Here is a 23,772-nt window from a genome sequence, read left to right on the forward strand (position 1 = left end):
TGTCCACGTGGAACACGCACAGCAAAAATGATCCAAATCAAGCAATAAATCAGTACCAAAAAACGTGCTCAAAGTACGTGTAACAAAATAATTATTTTCACTTTTGGAGGGCGTTATTTTCACATTTGGAGGGCTGACAATTCTAATTTTTGGTGCAGGGAAAAATCCTTCTGAGAAGACGCGCTTATTACTTCACTTTCCAACTTGAAACCCCGTAAAACTATGTTGCATAAACATATTCGAAAAAAAGGTATTGAAAGCCCTCCCGCAAAAATTTCGAGAAATCGCTGCTTGAAGTTTACGGCGATATAATCAATTATATAACCAGTTTTACGGTTTAGTTTGGTTTAGTTTAGTTTCCTGTGAATCGTCAACGTTTTCTGTCTGAGTCAATCATAGAAAACTAGGCCAAGGGAACACTTTTAGCAAAAAAAAAAAAACAATTGAAAAATTGGCCCAAAAATGTCATTTGAGCCCGTGCCCTACCCTTAAAACTCAGTATTGTTCTCTTAGTTTTATTTAGCTTCATTAAAGTAATCTTTTAGATGGTACCACCAAGCTATTGTATGGCTGATTCTCTGTTACTATTTCACTGGATGACACAGGTCGAGCCCATAAAAGGGAGTTTGACAACGGAAAAATCTATTTCTGGGGGAAGACCTGTGTCACCCAGTGACCCATTCCTATACTTCCTTTCCCACCCGGATAGCATACCAAGCTTGGAGGGTGCTAATTTTGGGATGAAGATGGCGGGCGCGAGTGTTAGGTGGCAGCAAACGGAAGGTAGTGGGTAGAACGGCTCTCCCATGTTGGGGGCTTTGAGAATGGAGAGATCTGTTGGGCAAAGCGTCTGTGATAGTGGCTACCACTCACCCCTTAGTGCATACCGACACCATTGTGGTGATCGATCCAGGGGTAGTAACCCTGGCATTATGGATAGCCTTTTTCTCTGGTATATTTAGCAATATTTATACCTAGAAATGTGTGCAATTGGAACCATTTCACTGGGTGACACAGGTCTTCCCCCAGAAATAGATTTTTCCGTTGTCAAAATCCCTTTTTACGATAAACACTATGGAATTTATATTAATGGTTCAAAATCTTATGTAAGGTACGTATAGGATTTTCTGATATTCCACCTAATAAAAAAATAATTCTCTATCAAACAATGCTTCTGTTTTCACAGTGGATATTAGTGCAATAAATTCAGTCCCTAAGATTATGAAAAATGTGCTGCCACAGGAATTCGTTATTTTCAGCAACTTGAGAAGTGATGTTGAAGTCTTTCAGGACTATTGTCCTAAAGATTCTTTCATACAATAAATTAAGTTTATCTTCCACAAATTATATTGAGCTATTACATGTTGAAATATTTTGGATTCCTGGCCGTGTGGTCATAATGGGAAATTAGGATGTCAAAAAAAAAAAAAAAACAAAGCTGCTATCACTGTGCTCAGATCAGCTGTAACCTTACAGTTAGTGATATATCAACTTCTCTAAGTCTTATCATGTTTAATTGATGACAGACTAGGGAGTAATGAACCTCTTAAAAAATTACAGCAGATCAAATTCATGGTTGAATAATGGCATTCTCTCTGAAACAAAAAATATTACTGTACTGAGTAAATTTTATCTGTCTTTGGATTGCCCACACTTGTTTGGACTTTGAATACTTAATGAATAGCCCACATGATCAGTTTCTGTATGCTGAGAATGCAGGTCAACATTAAGTTATGCATCCTGTGTGAATATCCAAGCTTTGACCAACAGCAAATGTATAGTTTTGGGAATAAATGGATTAAAGAAATTTTGTCAGAATCTTCATTTTCAGTATGTCCAGTTATCAAATTTTTTTGTTATACAATATAATTAAAACATAGACACCTCAGGTGTCCTGAGTGATCGTTAAATATTTTGATACAATAATCTGGTTTAATTATCTATTTATAATGATAACCCACAGAACTTTCAGTGTTCAGATAATGCTTGGTAGGACAATTTTCTGGCAGGGAGGGACTAGGGAGCCTTGATGTGCAGGCAAGGCATTGGATTCTTCCTTTTTCATTGTCCAGAAATGGAGCTGATGCACCTGAAGGCAGTCATAAAGTGATAGGTTTGTACAAAAAAAAAAAATAATAATAATAAACTGTATGTTGTAGTAATTGGCATACAGTACTGTACAGCAGTGATATCCCAAAAGTAACTTATTACTGTATATATTTTTTTCAGCAATTGATGCAGTCTCCAGATGTCATTGAATGGCTAAAGAAACACACAAAAAATTAGTGATTTTATCAAACAGACAACTATGTATGGATTGTTCTTATATGCTGTTAGCTTTGCTTTTTATTTATGCCAGCATTCTTAACACATCTGGGTACCAGTTCATTGGATATGTTTTACTGTTAACAGTTGATCATTGCCAGTTCTGGTAAGGCATGTGATGTAAGAATTTATTTGATATTTGCAGTTTGTTGGTCACAAGAGTTATCAGGGATAGTAGCTTCACCAGCTTTTTTATATTGTTTATTAACTGAGGAAAGATGGAAATATTTGCAAATCTAGTTGGGGCTTTTGATTAGAAAGCCAGAAGAACCATGAGATGTTCATTAGGTTTCAGAGTGCTGTGCTTTAGAGTAAGGAGGCATTACAAAGTAATGAAAATATTTTTTTTACCATTTACATGATTCAAGTGGCCAAATAATATTTAGACCCCAGCAGTCAACCTTCAGTCAGTGAAATCCATTAATGCAATGTGTGCTTGCTGATTTGGTTGGAATAAGAAATCTTTTCCTTTTTATCCAAAACAGACAACAAAGTACAACTAAGTAGATTTTATAGATTTTTATTGTTTAGAATTATCATCTGATTTTATTGGTGCTGGAAACATCTGAATAATTACTCCTTATTTATTGTTTGTATATTTATGTATATTCCTATTTACCTTACAGTATGTTTGTATATTGTATATATATATTTACATAGATGTGGATTTATATAAGCACTGTATACTGTAGTGCATTATGTATTTGCATGTGTGTGTGTGTGTGTGTGTGTGTGTATGTGTGGGTGGGTGGTTGATCACTGCTTGTTGTATTTTTACAGTGTAATCATGCTATATTAGACTAGCTGATTATTTGCTAGTCTGGTATGAGTCATGTATTTCACCCTCATGTGACATTCAATCCAGACAAGCCATTATAACTTTCAGGGTACTGCTGGATATATTTGACTTTTCACACATTCACAGTTTCTCAAATTATATAACTTTATAGATACACTTAAAAATCTGGCTGAGTTTTCAAGTTATTGTTTTCACTTATGTATCTCAGATCTAATCTAGTACGTAGTTTCTTAGTGTTTAGTAAGGAAAATTTATTTACTTGCAAATAAATGAGTCTGACATAACAAGTTTTTACTCTGTATTGTGTGCTTGTCCATCAGCTGACTTTAAGGTTTATGTAAAAGACAGATTTTGTGGAACTCCTAAAATATTGTGAAAATATCGGTACAGTACTTGGTTTTGTAAGAAAAGAAACAGTATACTGTAGATATTTTACAGTGAAATTACATTTAAAATAGTCATTGAAGGGCAACTGAAGCATCAAAATTTTCAGGAATGTTCTTGCAGCATTAGTCAATACAAGGTATAAAATAATGGCTTTTAAATAAGATATTAAAAGCTATTATTTTCCTATACATACAGTATTGTCTTTAGTCTTATATCAAAATCATCAGCAAGCATTAACCTTTGCCAGCAAGCATACTAGAGATCCCAAAATGCTTTTTTTCAATAGGAGAAATGGCACCAAATCTGGAAAAATACTCTACCACTTTTGCTAGGCACAGTGCTGTGAGATCCTTGTGATTATAGCATAGCTACTATTTTGATATACGTGGAAGGACCCAGTACTTTATTGATTTCTTTAATGTCTGAAAAGGTACGTAGTAGAATGAACAACTATAAATGGTCCAAACAGTACAGGTATTGCTAACCTTTACCATACCCTTTATGATGAAAGTTCTTTTTATTCAGGTATTTTTATTTTAATGGAAGGTTGTAAATTTAGGAAATTTAAAGTCCAGTTATCCGTCTCTTGATTATTTGGAAAACTCATTTATTAAGGTTTTTGTAAATATGTAGTCAAATCAAAGATATTTTAGCTATTCAGAGCAATTCTGGAGTGTCCTGAAAAAAGACCTCTTTAGTTAATTTCATTCATTGTGTTGTTGACTTTCTCAATAATATATATATCTACTATAGATATCCCGTAAACAACTAATGAAATCCTGATTTACTTGGATACCGCTGGACCCCCATAAGAGCAATGCATTTTAGGTGCTATTTAAAAGTGAGTCATCTCTCTTATTTTCAACCAGTTTTGATGATTCAAAAACCAGATAAAAGAGAATCTGTTTAGAAAAATTCATATGTAAATTTTTTTTTAGATTTGTTTCATCTTCCCTTTTTTTTATAATTTTTTGAAATTTTTTTCAAAAATTTTTTTTCAATTTTGTGACAGTATAAGAAAAAAAAGTACATACAAAGATGCTCTCCTATCTGTTCTACCTGCTGGTTTTTGAATGGTAAGAATCTGTCGACATTCAAAAAAGTTGATTAATTTTTTTTTTGCGAAAAATCAAAGTTTTGGGAAAACGCAATGTAAAGTAGAAATACTATATTTTGAGCTTTTTCTGAAAAAATGGTTATCTTTTGAGTTTTTGCAGGTAATTGCAAGAATTACCTCACCACCGGAGATCATCAGGATACAATTTTCATTTCCTAGGGGTGTTTATTTACCGGTAGTGAGCTCTTCCCTAGGATCCAATTACAGGTATATCCCTCCCTAACTATGGAACGGCGCAGGTGACATTTAGAAAGCTCCAGCACCATAATCTGTATCATCATTATCTTTTATTTTTTCTGCTTTCTCGTCAGTTCTGGTGTAGGAGTTTTGAGCTGTTGCTCGTCTCTCTTCTTGAGAAGTTGATCTGACATCCGCTTTCTCTCAGCATCTCTATGGCTCAGTATGTTTGTAGTATGGGTTGATAACTTCCCAAAACTGAAGGAGGCCATGGGACAGGCTTCCAAGTATGTAAAATTATGATGTATTGCAGTTAGGGCAACTGAAAACTGTACTGTCTTCAGGCCAAACAATTTTGTTTTATGGAGCCTAGTCCAAATCTTTGAGTGGAAAGACTCATTTGGATTCTGAGCTTTGCCCATTAGGGATCTTTGCAGAAGCTCGTCACTGCACGTCTCTGAATACATTTCTTACAGCCTTCCTCTCCTCTTCATCCAACCTGAAGTACATCTTCATATTGCTGTGGCATGGTGGTATCTGGCCTTTGGCCACTGCTCTGTTATAAAAACAGTACAATTTCTCACCCTTTGGACATAGATGATGTTTCTTACTTTCATTGGGGCTGCCACAATGATAGAATATGGCCATAATGTTGTCCTTCAGTTCTTTTGCTGTTTTTCCAGCACACCTTCTAACAGCAACTGTAAAGTATTTTGTGAGGTGATCTATGACATTTTCTGTTAGCTTATGTTTTTCAGAAAGCAATTTTTATTTATACTGTTTACCATTTTTGTCTACTCTTATGGTCACATGTTCATCTCTTTGCTTATGTAGTTTCAATCCAAACCTTTTTCTCACATGGTTAACACATTCTTCTTTGATAACTTTCTTGTCATAGGGACCTTTGTTTTCATTCATAGCACACACTGTTTTATACGCACTCGAATCTCCATCACCAATGAAATGAATATATCAAAATCCATGGCACTGGATCGACCTCCCCCACAAAACTTTGGCACATTCAGCCTCCATCCCTCCTGCCTTTCATAGTTTTTATTGCAATTACCACTACTTCCTCTGTCTATATATATCAACAGTAATCTTTTTGCTTTTCAAATTATTTTCATTAGTCAAGCATACTCCACAATAATTTGAGGCCACATGGAAGTAAATGCAAAACCCAGTATGGGCGTCTATGATGACACTAGTTCCAATATGTGATTCGTGACCTCTGGTCAACCAAGAACCATTGAAGGATACATCGATATCCAACACATCGTTTTTGTCTGAGAACCCTCCCAGGGTTTCGTAATGAGCAACAATGCACTTATTCACTATCTTAGATTTAGATGAAACTTATAAAAAATTATTGATCCTATATGATTCCTTATCTCATAATACCTCCATTTCAGTAGAGGTATCAGAGAAAGGCTTGAACATATTCTTTGGTATCCACTATATCCCCATCCATCTTCTAGGCTTTCATAAACTAAGTTCATGTCATATTCAGTATAAACATTACCATTTACTTCGACACATGGAGGGGAAAAGCTTTGCTTGAAAATACACACTTTGCAATTCACTTCAACATCTGTATCATCATTACGAAAATTCAACTCTAATTTTGCACTGCATTTGCAAGGAGCAGAAAACTTATCAAAAATATCGTTCATTACCTTCTCATACATTATTCTCATGTGAGAATTTACACCAGACTCACTAGCTTTTATTTGTTTTTTTCCCCTCCCTCTTTCAAGTTCAGTTACTTTTCTAACTAAGTTTTCACGTATTTGCATGGTACTACGTGCTTCAACGTTAGCCCTTACATTCATAAATTCCTTGCTTACAACACTGAAATATTCAGGATCTTCAGGAAGGTCACTGTCGCGTGGCAACAAGTCGGCTGATGTAGAAGGTTCAGGCAACTATTGCTCTACTACTTCCGTCACTCACATCACTTCTATGACAACAACTATAGGCCTTTTTTAATTTCAGTCTAAGCTTAGATACTTTGGGCATCTTGCCAAATAGTTTTTGTGTCACTCAAAGATGTAAACACGAAAGAAATGTCGAAAGTTAGCTTGCGAAGATGCTCTCTCTCTCTCTCTCTCTCTCTCTCTCTCTCTCTCTCTCTCTCTCTCTCTCTCTCTCTCTCTCTCATCAACAACAATGTGACTTCTATTGTTTCCTGAAAAGGGATTAGAAACAGAAAACGTGTGAAAAACATAGCAGAAAACGTTAGTTTCATTCTACATATTCAAGGGGGAACTGTCATAGAGTTTCTTAATTTTTTTACTTTGATATAAAATGAGAGGCGACAATATGTGACGATTGGTGCCTGACCTGACGCATTACATTTATAATTATAATATTTTTGATGTGATAAAGCATGAAAACACTAAAATGACTATCGATATCTTGAAATAGGCACATCAAACTATCATAATAAAAGATAAAAAAAAAAAAAAATTGAAAATTTTTGGCCAGACCGATTTGGTGGTTCCCGTAATTGAGTTTATATGTTTTAATTATAGTATCCATAAATGATGTTTTATTCAACTTATTACAGTAAAAACAAATAGACTTAAACAAGGAAATAAGTCCCATATGTTGACAACATCCAAAAGTTACCCTTTAAGCCTGATATTCTATTCACTTTTTATTATTCACAGACCACCAGTAGTTCACTCAAGAATGTAAATTTAGATAAGAAACAAGATGATTATAATCTTTCCAAAATACCAGTAAAAATGTCAAAGGGATAGGAGAATTCATTTACAAAGATTTTGCAAAACGAAAAGCACAATTCAGAGATCTTCGGGTGTCAGCTTATGACTTTTTTCATAGCTGGATCAGTGAGCACATTTTTGTCTATAAATTTACAAAAATTGTATTCCATTACTATTTAATAAATAATTACTTTATTTGTCAACTTTCTGCCAGATTTACCAGCGTCTAAGGCTGTAGTATTAGTAACATCGGAAATATATATTTTCCTCGTTGTCTGTTTTCACTGGCCCTAGGGTACATCAAGAAGTCAGTAGTATTGTCTTTGAATTAGAGAACCTTTTCTTTTCTCATTCAGAGGACACATTTCTAGTTAACAGACAAAGCTTAAGACTGTGTTTGCTTTGCATTTTTTAAATTAGTTATTCAACTTTTGGAAAACTACATTTGACCAAGCATAATGAAATTGATTTAAGTGAAAAGTTTGGGTTGACGAAGCATTATAAGTTTCTTTAAAACAAAGTGAACTTTGTGTGCACCCAACTCCTCATTTATAGTTACCTATTTTGTGGTCTTCATGTGCCTTAGATGCTCCATTCCCAAATACACAACAATAAAAGCTGGTTAGCAGTAGTACCTGCACACCCTAAGACCTTGGGTTTCAGATAGGTGACTTCTTTCTTATGTAGTGTAGGTATAGCTGTGAGAAGGTAGCAGTGTTTGTACTAAGTTAATTTTCTGTAGAGAGATTCACATTTGAGGGTTGTATGAACACATCATTTATTACTGCTGATTTGCAATTTAAGCAAAATAGGGAAAAGAATGTGAAAACATTAAATTGTGTAAAACTGCCAACTGCTAACTCTTGCAGTCCTCTGAGATTAGAGGAGAGGGAAAGAATTGAAACCCTTATTGAACTTCTAGCACTAACCTGTAGAAAAGGTAGACTGTAACAACACTTCATTCAGCTCTACTGTCCTTTTAAAAGGATTTATTGATAGGTGGAAAGGAAGGCTCAGGCTAGGTAAGATATGTTGGAATCTTAATTCTGACGAATTGAGGATAAAATCAATGACACTGGATCACTTTCAGTTTCAAACACTAGTTTCATTTACAGTATAACTGAGTCATCAGAGTCTAAGGACATCTTTTTTTTTTTTTAGAAAACATGCATTAGGAACATCTTTACTTCTAAGCCTAAAATCTTACCTTACCTCCTCATAGAGGAAAGGTTTGCATCGGTGATATGGGAAGAAACTACCTGGCTGTGTTTGAGGAGCATGATAAACCTCTACATCTTCACAGGAAACAATTGGTCTAACCACCAGCTGAGCCTTGGGGGGTGGAATGTTTGGAGATTGTAGATCTTCCTATATTTCTGTAGTGACAGAACATGGTCATCTCTGTCAGTCTAGGATACCTCCGCAGAAATATCATGTTACAATACACCTTGAAGATGGTCATGTTGTTTTCTGCTCTAATTGATGAGATATCTTGACTGGGCAACCTCATTTCCTGATCATCAGTCATGTCTGTGAAGAGGGAGGGTTGAAAGTATGGGCATGGTACTTTTTGCTGAGAAAGAGTTGTAGCCCCTTCTCCTCGCTATTAGTCATCTCTATAAAGAGCAAAAGTTGAAGTCCTGGAAAGGGCACCAATTTGCCACCAATTGCTTAGTAACAATTATTGGTCTCTTTCAAGCCTGGCTCAATTTTACTAGACTTGGAAAGCAGGTTGCTCTCCTGATTAAAATCCTTCACAGAGATACCAAGAGCTTCCACATGGCTCTTACCCTATAGCTCTAATGTGGGATATTTGTGGTAGCACACTTGAATACCTTTACAGAGACATTTTTGATGAATGTCTTGTAGGAAGATTGTCCCACATTAGAAGAAGGAGGAGAGGTTTTCAGACATAGTGTCAAAAGGTGGAAACTACTTGGATTCCTAGGAACAGATCCCTTGCAATGAAAGACTATCCCACTTGAAAAAGGAGCAGGAAGAACAGTCATGCACCTGGAGGACTTCTTCACTAGGAAAAGTACTGATCTTTGTTCACAGCATGAGGACCAGTGGTACCAGAGAGTTTGTGAAAATGGTGCTGGTAAGCAGGGAGGCTTTTATCTGAAACTCCAGGAGGTAGCCAGTCAGATTAAGAGAACAATGAGAGATCTTGGACTGAAGTACACCAAGCAGATTCCAGGGTGGTCAGCCACATTATTGACTTACGATGTTCCATCCTTTTCCTCAACCATAGTAACTGGCTCCTGCCTGATAATAGAAGTATCTTTCCCCACAGTCTGAAATGACATGACTCTCCTTGGAGCCTGCCATTGGATCCCTTCATCTTGTGCTGAAATTGACAAAGTTGTAGGGCACCTGCAGTTACTGTCAGCTGAATTAAGCCCATGAACAAACAAACTTAGATATATTCTTGATGAGCAGAACCAGATAGGCTTCTTTAGCTTTAGAAGTTAGCTAGTGGGGATTTAGGTAGTTCATTGACTGGAAAAGGATGAAATAATGTATAATTGATATGTTATAAAATGAAGATGAATTAGAATTCCAGTAGCTAAAAATACACCAACTATAGAAACAACATAGATTTACACATACATATATGAAACCATGCCCTGACAGCTAAACATATGCTGGTGACCAGTAAATACCTCCAACAATTAATGGGCACTCAGCATTTACCATTTATTCACTTCAGAGAAGCAAAAGGTAGAGGAGAAAACAAAAGGGGACACTTTGAAATCAGTGAGAATTATGTAAAATAAAAATTTTCATATTTAAAATGTAAGAGAGTGAGTGTACCCACTAAAAAATTAGCTACAGGCAGTCCCTGGTTATCGGCGATCTGGTTTTATGGCGCTTGTCTTGCGACGACAATAACCGAATTTTCGACACCGATTCCTGGTTATCGGCGACGGTCTCTGGTTGTCGGTGCTGATCCATGGTTATTGGCGGTGCTGGTCCCCGGTCATTGGCGCCGATAACCGAGGATCAGCACTATTATCACTGATTTTCGGTTATCATCATGCTGTCGGGAACGGAACCCCGCCAATAACTGGGGACTGCCTGTACAGTAATACATTTAGCCAATAATTGTAAGGCTTCACTTAAAACAATATAAAAATGTTTACTATCCCTCAAAGTCATCAATCTGTATTGTTGACATCCGAATCTCCCAGGTACTGAATTGCTTATCAGTTACAATACCCCTTTGGTAATATTCCCCAAGAAGAGTGAATTGGATGTTAAATGACATTTGTAGCTTAAAGTTTGTGAAAATAAAAAAAAAGCCAAGGTGTATAGTAAGTGATAATTTGTATAAAATTTTTATATATATATATATATATATATGTATACAGGCAGTCCCCAGTTATTGGGGGGGGGTTCCATTCTGACAGTGTGATGATAACTGAAAATTGGTATCGGCACCTCTGTTAGGTAATTATCAGCGCCCATGCCCAATTATCAGTGCAGATAAGCAGAAATCAGCAATTTTCAGCGCCTAAAATTGCCAATTTTCGTTGCTAGACAAGCGCCATAAAACCAGATTGCTGAAAACTGAGCCCTTCAATAACCTGGGACTACCTGTATATATATATTTATATATACAGTGCTACCCCACTTTTTGCACTTCACTTTGTTGCAGATTTTTGTGGAACATAACTTTCACGTTTCTGCAGGAACTTTAACCAATTTGTGAATTTTCTATGGGCTGTGTTGCTAAAATTATCACTAATTTGCTTTTGTTTGTACTGTATTAAATTAGGCAGTGAACTGTTAAAATAGACAGTTATAAGCATTTTAGTTTAAGGGGTACATGATATTTGGCAGTTATAAGCATTTTTAGAGGGGCTTTTGCATTTGCATGAATTTTGCATTTCCGTGGTGGATTCTGCAACCTATCCCCACAAAAAAGTGGGTAGCACTGTATGTATATGTACAAACATACACACACACACACACACACACACACATATATATATATATATATATATATATATATATATATATATATATATATATATATGTATGTATGTATGTATGTATACTCATACTCTGGAAGATTGGGGCATCTAGAACACCTGAGATTTACCAGGAATAGAACAGCAAACAGCCATTGTAACAACCTATAAATTTATTTGGCCAGATTTTTGAGACTACATGTCTCATCATCAGGGCTTTAAAATACAAAGAATAAAAATTAAGAATCGACTCAGTTGAAAAACTTACAAAAGCCTAAAACATGGAACTTAAACTAAAACCAATACTAAAGAAACATTAAAACAAATTGAAAAATCTAATATTTAAAAAACGTAAATAAAAAATATGTGTACAGGTATATAATATATATCAGAACATTTAGTACCTAACTGTATGGGAGCCAAGAACTGAGTGGCATTAACAGTTCTCAGGAGGACGACATCAACTTAAGATATATATAAAACAGTGGAGGAGGTCTGGCTGTTTAGGGAGGGAACAAGCTGCTTAATAGTTAAAGATTCCAGGATGGAGAGAGAGTGATCATTGGGTGCTTGGGCAATAATATTAAAATCTTCATAAAACAATGTCTTGCATTTTCTACAATGATCTCTTATATTAGAAAATTCTTTTGATTTTAATTTACATCCTGTTCAGTGACTAACTCCAAGATGAGAATCAACTCCCACTTTGAGCTATCTCTTGGTGGCTCCAATACATTTCCCACTTTACTTTTTGGTCAAGTGCAACAATAAACCACCAGAGACCACATCAAAGCGGGAAGCTTATCCTTATGGTGAAACAGTGACCCAATGGTCTTAGGATTTTTTAAAAATAATCTGATATCCAGAGCTGGAAATGTACTGCAAATTGAATTTTGTAACAATTGCTTGAATTTCTTTGAATGTACAAAGGGAATGGAGGCATACATTAGCAATTTAGGGACATTAGGCATGGACAGACGGGGTTGGAATCTATTATTCAAAAAGCTATTTACGTATTTGTTGAATAAAAAGGAAAGATACAAATTATTTTTGAAAAATTAAATAAATACAGAATTTCATCTTGAAAGTTGTGTCAGGTAGTTCCTGAGAACTGTGATGCCACTCAGTTCTTAGTTCCCATAGAGTTAGGTACTAAATGTTCTGATATATATACCTGTATATACATTTTTTTATTTACATTTTTTAAGTATTAGTTTTTTCAATATGTTTTAATGTTTCTTTAGTATTTGTTTTCGTGTAAGTTCCATGTTTTAGGCTTTTGTAAGTTTTTAACTGAGTCGATTCTTAATTTTTATTCTTTGTATTTTACAGCCCTGATGACGAGACACGTAGTCTCAAAAATCAAATAAATTTACATATATATATATATATATATATATATATATATATATATATATTATATATATATATATATATATATATATATATATATATATATATATATATATATATATATATATATATATATATATATATATATATATATATATATATATATATATATATATATATATATATATATATATATATATATATATATATATATATATATATATATATATATATATATATATATATATATACAGGTTGACCATCACTAATCCGGCAATCAGTAGTCCAGAACAATCAGTAATCCGGCACAAATTTCGGCTAGAGTAATTTCCAATGTTTCCGCATTAATTTTCAAATTTCCCGGGTTGCTGTGTTAACTCGCTTGCCGGCCGCTTTGATTTTGTGGCGCAGTGTGCTGGATCAACAAACTGGTAACCTAGCCTACATTATACTGAACTCTATTCACATATTACAGTATTATACAAACATCAACATAACAAAGGTGCATCTTTTTCATGGATCTTTTAAAAAGTTATGCTTTACTACATTGTTTCCAATTGTATTATAAATTGCGATCAATGTTTTGTTTTGGGAATCGGTATCGCGGTGTTTATTTCGCCGCATTTAACTAAGTTCAGAGCGCTTTTCTTGCTTCTAGTTAGCGTAAATGAATATGGATACTTTATTTATTTGGGACACGGATATTTTTCGTTATATGAAGTGTTTTAAGTTGAAATATAACTTAAATACGTTTCGTTGTGAAATTAATTTAGCTATTTTTTCGTTAATATATGACGTTCGCGGGAATCACGGCTGGCCGCTTTGGGGGCATGTTTGTTTTGTGTAAAAAAAATCAAGATTCCGTTCGCTATTTCCTCTTGATTTCATCATAATACGAGCTTTACATATTTATCTTTTATCTGCGTGAAAACAGTAGTAATTTGTATTCTTTCATGCCCAGTAGTTTTGATTGAAATACATTCTCTCCAGTTTTATTTACGGTCAAGTTTCATCCATGTTGCCGATGCACGATAATTTATAGCCATTAGCAGCTTGAACATTGTTTTCTCAGCTTCAGCTACAACTTACAGCTTTAAGTTACTGTAGCAGTATATTTCCCTGCCGATCTTTTCTCCAAAGCGAATAAGGGTATAGTGTAAAAAATATATCAGTCCTATTGTACAGTACTTAACGTCAATTGTAACATAACTACAGTAATTTTGTATTACCGTACGATGGTTGAAATACAAGCAAAACAGTTGTTATCCGATACGATTATTAGCAAAACAGCAGTTTCCCGTTCTGTTGTTTATGGCTGTACGCATTTTTGCAAGAGTATAACATTACTAACAATACTTTTATCATTCTCTATTACTTTTTTAACTAGCAGATGGGATAAAGAGATGGAGGAAAAGAAGTTTTTCTTTTGTAAGTTGGTCTCTCTCGCTGCCTGATTGTACCTGCTGCCTGCGCCTGCGCAAATTCTAAAAATATTTCATAAATATTTTTGTACCAGTGTTAATTGCTAACCCCATCGTAATCGTAAACTCGAAATATCGTAAGTCGAATTATCGTAACTCGAGCACTACCTGTATTTGATAATTGTCTTTTCTTTATTATCCAACTTGTACTGATTTATGGGATATTTTAATTCCAAGATGATGTGCTTAGCTACTGGGTTTCATGTATTCTAGCCTATTAATGGCTAATCTGGCACCCTCCAGGTCCCAGTGATGCTGGATTAGTGATGGTCAACCTGTATATGTATATATGTATATATATATATATATATATATATATATATATATATATATATATATATATATGTATATATATGTGTGTGTATATATATACAGTATATATATATATATATATATATATATATATATATATATATATATATATATATATATATATATATATATATATATATATATATATATATATATATATATATATATATATATATATATATATATATATATGTATATATACATACATACATATATATATATATATATATATATATATATATATATATATATATATATATATATATATATATATATATATATATATATATATATATATTATATATATATATATATATATATATATATATATATATATATATATATATATATTTTTTTTTATAGTGTATCCATTGTTTGTCCTCAAAGGAGATATTCTCATGGTCCCCCAGGGCTCTATAAGACAAACCATCCAATCTCAAAGAATTCTTTTCTAGTTGGTCTTGGCCAGAATAGTGCATGTTGGCACAATGATAGAATATAAAGGATTCAAGACAAGAGGGCTCCATCTCTTTGTCTACGGCGACTGCCTAGATTCATTCCTTATCCTTCACACACTGATGTGGCAATAGTGCATCATATGTCGGCCATTTCCCATTACATACTGTACCTTCTTGGTCTTCACTGGGAGAACCAGCTCTGCATTCTGTTTGCTTATTTTTTTCATGAGATCTTATTTCAGTCACCTTGGAAGAGTTAAACTTCGAAGCAAGTTAAGTCCTGGTGGAATGTTTAGATTTCAAAAATTTTAGCTGGTAGCTTTATTTTGTTAAGGTTGGGAGCTGGTGCATCTCCTGCAAGCCGAGAAGTTAGGTTTTGTTTGGCTAGGCTACTATACTGTGCTGTTTTCTCTTTTTTCCTGGCTGACAAGTGATATTTAACTATATTGCAATAATAATTTCAGACATTTTAGTTTTTGAAAATCATTAGTTTATGACCTTTCAACTTAGTAGATATGTTAGGCTACTTACACTCTTGAATGGTGGTTGCCTAACTTCTCGTTTACAAAAGGTAGCCATGATAGCAGTTCCCAATCATGCTTGACTTCCAGACTTTGGCATTTAGCAAAAGCCAGCTTGTCATTTGTAATACAGCCAAACCTTGACTTACGAGTGAACCAGCATGAGTTTTCCGAGATAGGAGGCGGCTCATAAGTGATTTTTTGCTTTAAGAAGCGAGCCGAGATTTAAGCTACCATCCAGCAAGCCTGAGAGACGCCATCTCCCAATGCATCTGCCATTGCCAGCACCGAGATGCCTAGCCGAGTGGTCTCGTTCAGTTCACGTGGTTAGTTGCCGTGCGAGCATCTCTGTAGCATCTCATAGCATTTCTTGCTTTGCTTTCTCACTGTGCCCTTGTATTCTGGAACATTTCTTTTTTTCACCATGGGTCCTTAGAAAGTGAGTGTTAAGACCAGTGCTGAGAAGAAGAAAACGCCGATTACCTTGTATATGAAGCGTGAAATAAAAAAACATGATCAAAGTGTGTGTATTATGGACTTAGTGAAGCAGTACAACTGGACTACTATGATCTGTACGATTTTGAAGCAGAAGGAGTTGATAAAAGCTATGACGCCAGCCAAGGGCATTAAGATGATCTCAAAGCTCCAGACCTCTTCCCATGAAGAGATGGAGAAGTTGTTGGTGTGGCTGAATGAGAAACAGCTCACAGAAGATACCATGACGGAGAGCATCATCTGTGAGAAGGCACGAGACACCTACGAAGATTTGGTGTGGAAGAGCGCGGAACATCGATGGGCAAGACATCGGAAGAGTCATTCAAAGCCGGTCAGGGCTGGTTTGATAATTTAAAAAAGAGGACTGGCATTCACTTCGTCATCAGTCATGGTGAGGCAGCAAGCCCCGATATGAAGGCGGTTGAGGAGTTTGTTAAAATGTTTGCCGAACTGGCAGAAGCAGAAGGATACATTGCCCAGCAAGTCTTCAACTGTGACAAGACAGGGCTCTTCTGGAAAAAGATGCCGAGGAGTACCAATATAACAGCAGAGAAGAGCTTGCCAGGCCACAAACCTATGAAGGATATACTAACCCTCGTGCTGTGCGTGAATGCAAGTAGTGACTGCAAACTTAAGCTGTTTCTCATATATCACTCGGAAACCCCCGGAGCCTTAAAGTCCACAAGATAACCAAAGAAAACCTGCAGGTTATGTAGAGGGCAAATTCAAAGGCATGGGTCACCAGGGATATCTTGATCCAGTACATAAACGTGGCCGTTGGTCCTACCATCAAGAATTACCTCATCATAAACAACTTACCTGTGAAAGCCCTTCTCATCCTCGACAATGCTCCCGCGCACCCACCAACCCTCACAGACGACATCTGCAAAGAATTCAAGTTTATCGAGGTCCTCTTCCTTCCACCGAACACCACCCTGATCCCGCAGCCCATGGACCAGCAAGTAATTTCAAATTTCATGAAGTTCTTCACCAAGCACCTGTCCAAGCACTGCTTTAAGGTTACAGAGGCCACAAACCTCACCCTTGGAGACTTTTGTAAGGATCACTATATTATCGTGACCTGCCTCAAAATTATCAACATGGCCTGTCAGGGTGTTATAAGGAGGACCTTAAATTCTATATGGAAGAAGCTGGCCAGAGCTTGTGTCCAGACGGGACATCGAAGGATTCGAACTTGAAGAGCTAGTGGTGGAGAATATTGTGTCTCTCGGAAAGTCCATGGGCCTGGAAGTGGATGAAGAAGACGTTGACGACCTCGTCAAAGAGCACAGTGAGGAACTGACAGTGGAGGAATTAAAGGAACTACATCAGCAGCAGTGTACAGAGGCTTTGTAGGTTTTGGAGGAGAAGGAAAAGGAGGAGCAAATGTTAGAGGAGGTTGCCACAAGTGAGATTAAGGAAGTGTTGGGAATGTGGGAGAAAATTTTTAATGACACCTATCTCCTTTTTGAAAAATTTTTAAAGACAGAAAGAAATAAACCTCCCTGGACAGGTTTTAAGTGAAACACCCTGCACATGAAAACAAGGAAAGTGTGGCAAAAAAGGCAAAAGTCAGTAAAGAAGAAGATTAAAAATTTTAAAAAGTAGTAATTAAGTTTAGCAGTAAAGTGAAGCATACATAGTGTGGGGGTTAAATTTAGCAGTGCAGCATTAGTGTGTAGCGGGTAAGTTAAGTTAGCAATAGAGCATGACATGAAAAACTTAGTGAAGAAGATTTAAATTAAAATAAGTAGCAGTTAAGTTTAGTGATAAAGTGTAGCATACATAGCATTTAAGCTAAATTTAGCAGTGCAGCATTAAGTGTGTGGTGAGTACGTTAAGTTAGCAACAGAGCACGATGTGAGAAAACCTCCTTTGCCAATCTTCTGCCTCTCACCACCACCCTCGTTACCCACTGAGACTCTCACTAGCCTGCTCGTCTCGCTGCTCCACCTCCGCCAGCATCCTCGTGTGGTCTTCAAGGTAAACTGCACTTAATAAAACCAGTTACGTGTATTTCTTTACGTTCACTTTTATTATGTATAATTTTTTATGCAATATTTGTTATTTATATTTCTTTACGTTCACTTTTATTATGTATAATTTTTTATGCAATATTTGTTATTTATAAAGTACATTTTTCTTATTTAAAAATACATAACAACAAAAATTGGTGTGTTTTTTTTGTGTCTGGAATGGATTAATAGTATTTCCATTAATTTTAATAGGGAAATTTGATTTGATTTACGAGCAAATTGAGTTATGAGCTCGGTCATGGAATGAATTACACTTGTATGTTAAGGTACCACTGTAATTAATTATCAACCTAAGTTAAGTATACCTTAGTTCAACCAGACCACTGAGCTGATTAACAGCTCTCCTAGGGCTGGCCCAAAGGATTTGATTTATTTTATGTGGCTAATAACCAATTGGTTACCTAGCAATGGGACCTACAGGTTATTGTGGAATCCGAACCACATTATAACAAGAAATGAATTTATATCACCAGAAGTAAATTCCTCTAATTCTTCGTTGGCTGGTCAGAGAATCGAACGCGGGACCAGCAGAGTGCTAGCTGAGAACGATACCCACCCGTCCAATGAGGAACATCATCGTGGTTTTGGTGATAAAGTTCCCCATTTATCCTTAATATCAGGAAACTTGTATCAAAGTTCACTATTTATCCTTAATATCAGGGAACTTGTATCAAGTTGTACAAAGATTCATTTTGCTTATCTGCTTATATCAGATATTATTCTGCCAATAGTGGCGTTGCTTTAAGAAAATTCTTGTGACAGTTGCTTTTTCCTACGTGATTATTAAATTTTACATTTCCATAATAGGCTTTGGCAAAGAAATTAAACATACACATACCTGGTTTATATAAAAAAATTTTTGGCATGAATGTTTTTGTTATGGTATCTTATGAAGCCTATAGTTTTTACTTGTGGCATATGAGTAGACCAAATAAACAAAATCATGATTCTACAGGAATAAGATTTATAATACATGTATACAGTTACCTTTGTCTTGAGTGTTGTAACATTTGAGAAAATTTACTTTTAAGGCAAAGTTATGCAGTAATTGTGAATATTTTAATGCATTATTACTGTCATATGGGCATAAACCATTGTTATGATTCCTAATAGTATACTGTACAGGCAGTCCCTGGTCATTGGCAGGGGTTCTGTTTTGAGGGTGTGATGATAACTGAAAATCAGTGATTTTCAGCACTTTTTTGGCGATTTTCGTGGCTTATCGGTGCCAAAAATGCTGATTTTCAGTTATTGGCACCTCTGTTAGGTATGTACAGTAAACGCCCCTTATTCGCGGGGGGGATGCATACCGCACCCCCCCCCCCCGCGAATAGCTAAATCCTTGAGTACTTAAAACCCCTCTAAAAACACTTAGAACTGCCTATTTTGATAGTTTTAGCACAAAAAGACCCTCTAAAAATGCGAATACCTGAGTATTTTAATAGTTATCACAAAAAGTTCATTTAGCCATGAAAATGATATGAAAATAAAGTAATTAGTGAATATTTCTCAGTGAAAACTACCACGAATGGGCAGATTTTCCTCGAATAATGTGTATATATGTTCCACAGAGAAATCTGTGAATAGTGATACCGCGAATATAGGGGGTTTACTGTATAGGCGCTAATACCCAATTATCAGTGCCGATAAGTGGAAATTGGTGATTTTCAGCACCAAAAATTGCTGATTTTTGTCGCTAGACAAGCGCTGTAAAACCAGATCGCCATTAACTGAGCCTGCCATTAACTGGGGACTGCCTGTACTATGGCTACATACTTGTGACCAAGTCAGACTGTTTTATGTTGATTGTGCTGCCTATACAGTGATTGTAGGTATTGGAACATGTAATATTTGTAAGAAAATACATTTAAGACAAAGTTCTGGTAGTATTTATGAATATTATACATTATAGGCAGTCCCCGGGTTATGACTGTCTCAACCTACGGCGTTCCGTACTTACGGCAGTTTTTCAAATATATTCATCAAGACATTGGGTGCTGTAACAGTGTTGTAACTAGGCACCAAAATCCAGATTACGGTGCCATAAGCGCAATAACTCGCCAGCACTATAATGAGGTGAGAAAACCAGTTTAGGGAGCTGTAGCCATCAGGAGGGTTACTTATAAGGAGAGGAGAAAACCGGTTTATTACCAGCACAAACTTTACAAACCTGTGTACCCAGGCTTACATAAATCTCTCTCTCTCTGATTTTTATAAATTTTTCTTATGATGTTCTGGGTTACAGCAATTTCCGACTTACGGCAGGCCTCTGGAACAGAACCCCCACTGTAACCCGTGGACTGCCTGTACTACTGTCTTATGGATATAACCCATTGTTATGATCCCTAACAGTATAATACTATGGCTGCATACTTGTGACCAAGTCATCGTGTGTTATGTTAAGTGCCCTGCCTATACAGCGATTATAGGTAGCACCAGGTAGTTTCTAGTAAGCACTTGTTCCTTTTATCACTACTCTGACTTTCAACTACCTGTCGTACACTCCAGCCACAAAAATCAACCACTTTCATACTCCGGGCATTTACGCTAGGACCTTCCCTGGCAGTGTCCCATTCACATTCAACCAGCTGTCGTCTCAGTCACTCTCTCCCACCTTTGAGTGCCCAAGAGGTTCTTGTTTTCTACTTGTAGTGTTCATAGCTAATCAATTGTGATTTTTATGATTAGTCGTAGCTTTGCTGACACAAGTGCAGACATCGCCTGTGCTGTTAATGATACAAGATTGCTTTCGTTGTTCTTCCTTACACTTTGCAGCACTCGCCGACACAACTTCTTGACATTTCTAGGCAGGGCATCAGCTACTTTATTTAACTTCCCCAGAATATGCCCAATTTTTTTCAGAATACTGTATCAAATCCTTAGCTAAATCCCTTCTCTTAACCAAATCTTCCAAGAGCCATGTTCAGTATACTGTACATTAAATTTTGAGATCCAGTAAAAGTAGCAGTCTCTCTCTCCCCATCCTAGAATTGCCAATGTCTCTATCCAAGATATTAAAATTCTTCTATACTACTTTAAATGCTCGTTATGCAAAACAACTGTTTATACGTTCCCTTCACCATCAAACTGAGAATTTATTTCTCCCACTGAAAATCTCACTGCTTCTCAATAATCTATCAGTCTCACTATTTTACTAAAAATCCTATGCATTTTTTATAATAACCTAACTTTAAATCAAGAGTGGTAACTAATTTACCATTCCAACCTGTAATCAACAACACTTCGATAGAGGCAATGGAGGGGCATTATCTTTTGTGATATTACTTACCTCGCATTCTAAATGGTGCATTGACCACTTACACTAATAAAGTATAATTAAAACTAACATTATACACTATCAGTGAGATTCTCAAACAAAACTTCAGCCACTGAGTTGAGAGGCTCTAGAGGGGGGGTTTGGTCTCCTACCCACAGGGGTGGAGGGTTTAAAAAATGCTGACACAAAAATGAACAAATAGATGAAAAATGTTAACAATTACCACAAAACATTAAGCAAAGCAACATCAGTGAACTGAACTGGTTTACTACCAAACAACTTACCAAACAACTTTAATGAGAACAATTTGAAATTAGATTACTGAAAACTCTGCATTAACAGATAAACAGAAAAAGTTCACAAAATTTTAAAAATTCACACTTGTTAATAGTCTGATTTTTATAAATATATATGAACAAAATATATTGTTAATAGTTTATATATATTTATACTATATATATATATATATATATATATATATATATATATATATATATATATATATATATATATATATATATACAGTAGAACCTCGGTCCTCGACGCTAATTCGTGCCAGAAGGAGTGTTGAGATTCGATTTTGTCGAATTCTGAGTTAATTTCTCCCATAAGAAATAACTGAAAATGGATTAATCCATTCCTGACCACCAGTCATTACCCCAACCTTGCCTTTTTATACAAAAAACATTACACAAATTACAATTAAATAAGTTCATAATAACTTACCGTATCAGAAGCACTTTTTACATTTTTAAATGCATACTGTATCCAAAAAATTGGCCGATGACCAATGCGGCCGCATTACCAATGATAGACCGAGCGCCATTGGCTAGGCTAGGTAGCCTATAGGCACTACCAGAATGTACTGCAACGGGTACACATGAAAACTGTTGTTAATAGTGATAACATTGAAAAACAAGCCAGATTATTACATTAAATTAATAATACAGTATTTATAAACCAAATTACTGTATGTCTGTTATCATAAAATTAAGAAAAATTTCCTAAATTACGTCAGAACTCGGCAGCTTGTGGCAGATATAAACAAACCACAGTGCCACCCTGGTGGTGTATCACGGTACTAATTACATAAACATTCAATACTTATGGTAAATTTCATGCAGAGTCTACTGGAATAGTGTACAAAATCAGTGTAAAACATCTTTTGGTAAATATTTACTGAAAGATACATGTATGTATATATGTATATATATATATATTATATATATATATATATATATATATATATATATATATATATATATATATATATATATATATGTATACAGTAAACCCCATATTCACGGGGATGAGTCCCCACCCCTCACGAATAGGTCAAACCATGAGTGCTTAAAACCCATCTAAAAACACTTAGGACTGCCCATTTTGATAGCTTAAACCAAGAAAAACCCTGTGAAAATGCTTATACTTGAGTATTTTAATAGTTTTATCACAAAAAGTGCATTTATTCATGAAAATTATGTGAAAATACAGTAATTAGTGTGAAAAATTTCTTAGTGCTAGAAAATATGCGTGAGTCTGCAAACCATGAGATCACGAGGGTTTTCTGTATATGTATATATATGTAATGATGGCTATATATATATATATATATATATATATATATATATATATATATATATATATATATATATATGTTCCACAGAGAAACCCCCTCACGAATAGGTCAAACCACGTGAGTCTTAAAACCCATCTAAAAACACATAGCTTAAACCAAGAAAAAACCTGTGAAAATGCTTATACTTGAGTATTTTAATAGTTTTATCACAAAAACTGCATTTATTCATGAAAATTATATGAAAATACAGTAATTATGAATATTTCTTGTGAAAAATATATATATGAATATGGCTAGATATGTATGTATATAAACCATGAGAACACGAATACGGGGTTTCACTGTATATGTATATATATATATATATATATATATATATATATATATATATATATATATATATATATATATATATATATATATATATATATATATATATATATATATATATATAGAGCCTCGATAGCTCAGTCGGTTACAGCAGCAGCTTCGGACCGTAGAGAGGTCTGTGGCGCGGGTTCAAAACCCGCAGCCGGCTGGTCAGAGAGGCAGACACTTTGCTATCCGTGTAGACATCCCGGGATTATATATGTAATCAACGGATAGGTTTGCTTAAAAAAAGCAAATGGATGTTACAGACTCAATACACACACAAAACAAAGCCACTACAACACCTTCTAAAAACATAACAAACATCTCACACGTCCCGAACTCGCCATACCAGCGCAATAACTCTCGCTGCTGGGAAG

The 23,772-nt window shown here is 35.3% G+C and overlaps 1 protein-coding gene across 4 annotated transcripts in view; it reads left to right on the forward strand.

Moving 5' to 3' along the window:
- The window catches only part of LOC136850252 (uncharacterized), a 355,341-nt gene that overhangs the window by 240,946 nt on the left and 90,623 nt on the right, over nt 1-23,772 (forward strand). For 3 of the 4 annotated variants that reach the window (XM_067123923.1, XM_067123921.1, XM_067123924.1), the window contains exon 5: nt 2,230-3,408. The exons of the other annotated variant lie outside the window; for it this stretch is intronic. In XM_067123923.1, coding sequence (XP_066980024.1) covers nt 2,230-2,286 — 57 coding nt within the window. In that variant the 3' untranslated portion in view covers nt 2,287-3,408. Of the gene's footprint in view, nt 1-2,229; nt 3,409-23,772 lie in introns of those variants that run through there. 4 annotated transcript variants of the gene reach the window in all.

Source organism: Macrobrachium rosenbergii, chromosome 21 (assembly GCF_040412425.1).
Source record: "Macrobrachium rosenbergii isolate ZJJX-2024 chromosome 21, ASM4041242v1, whole genome shotgun sequence".
Taxonomy (NCBI): Eukaryota; Metazoa; Arthropoda; class Malacostraca; order Decapoda; family Palaemonidae; genus Macrobrachium; species Macrobrachium rosenbergii.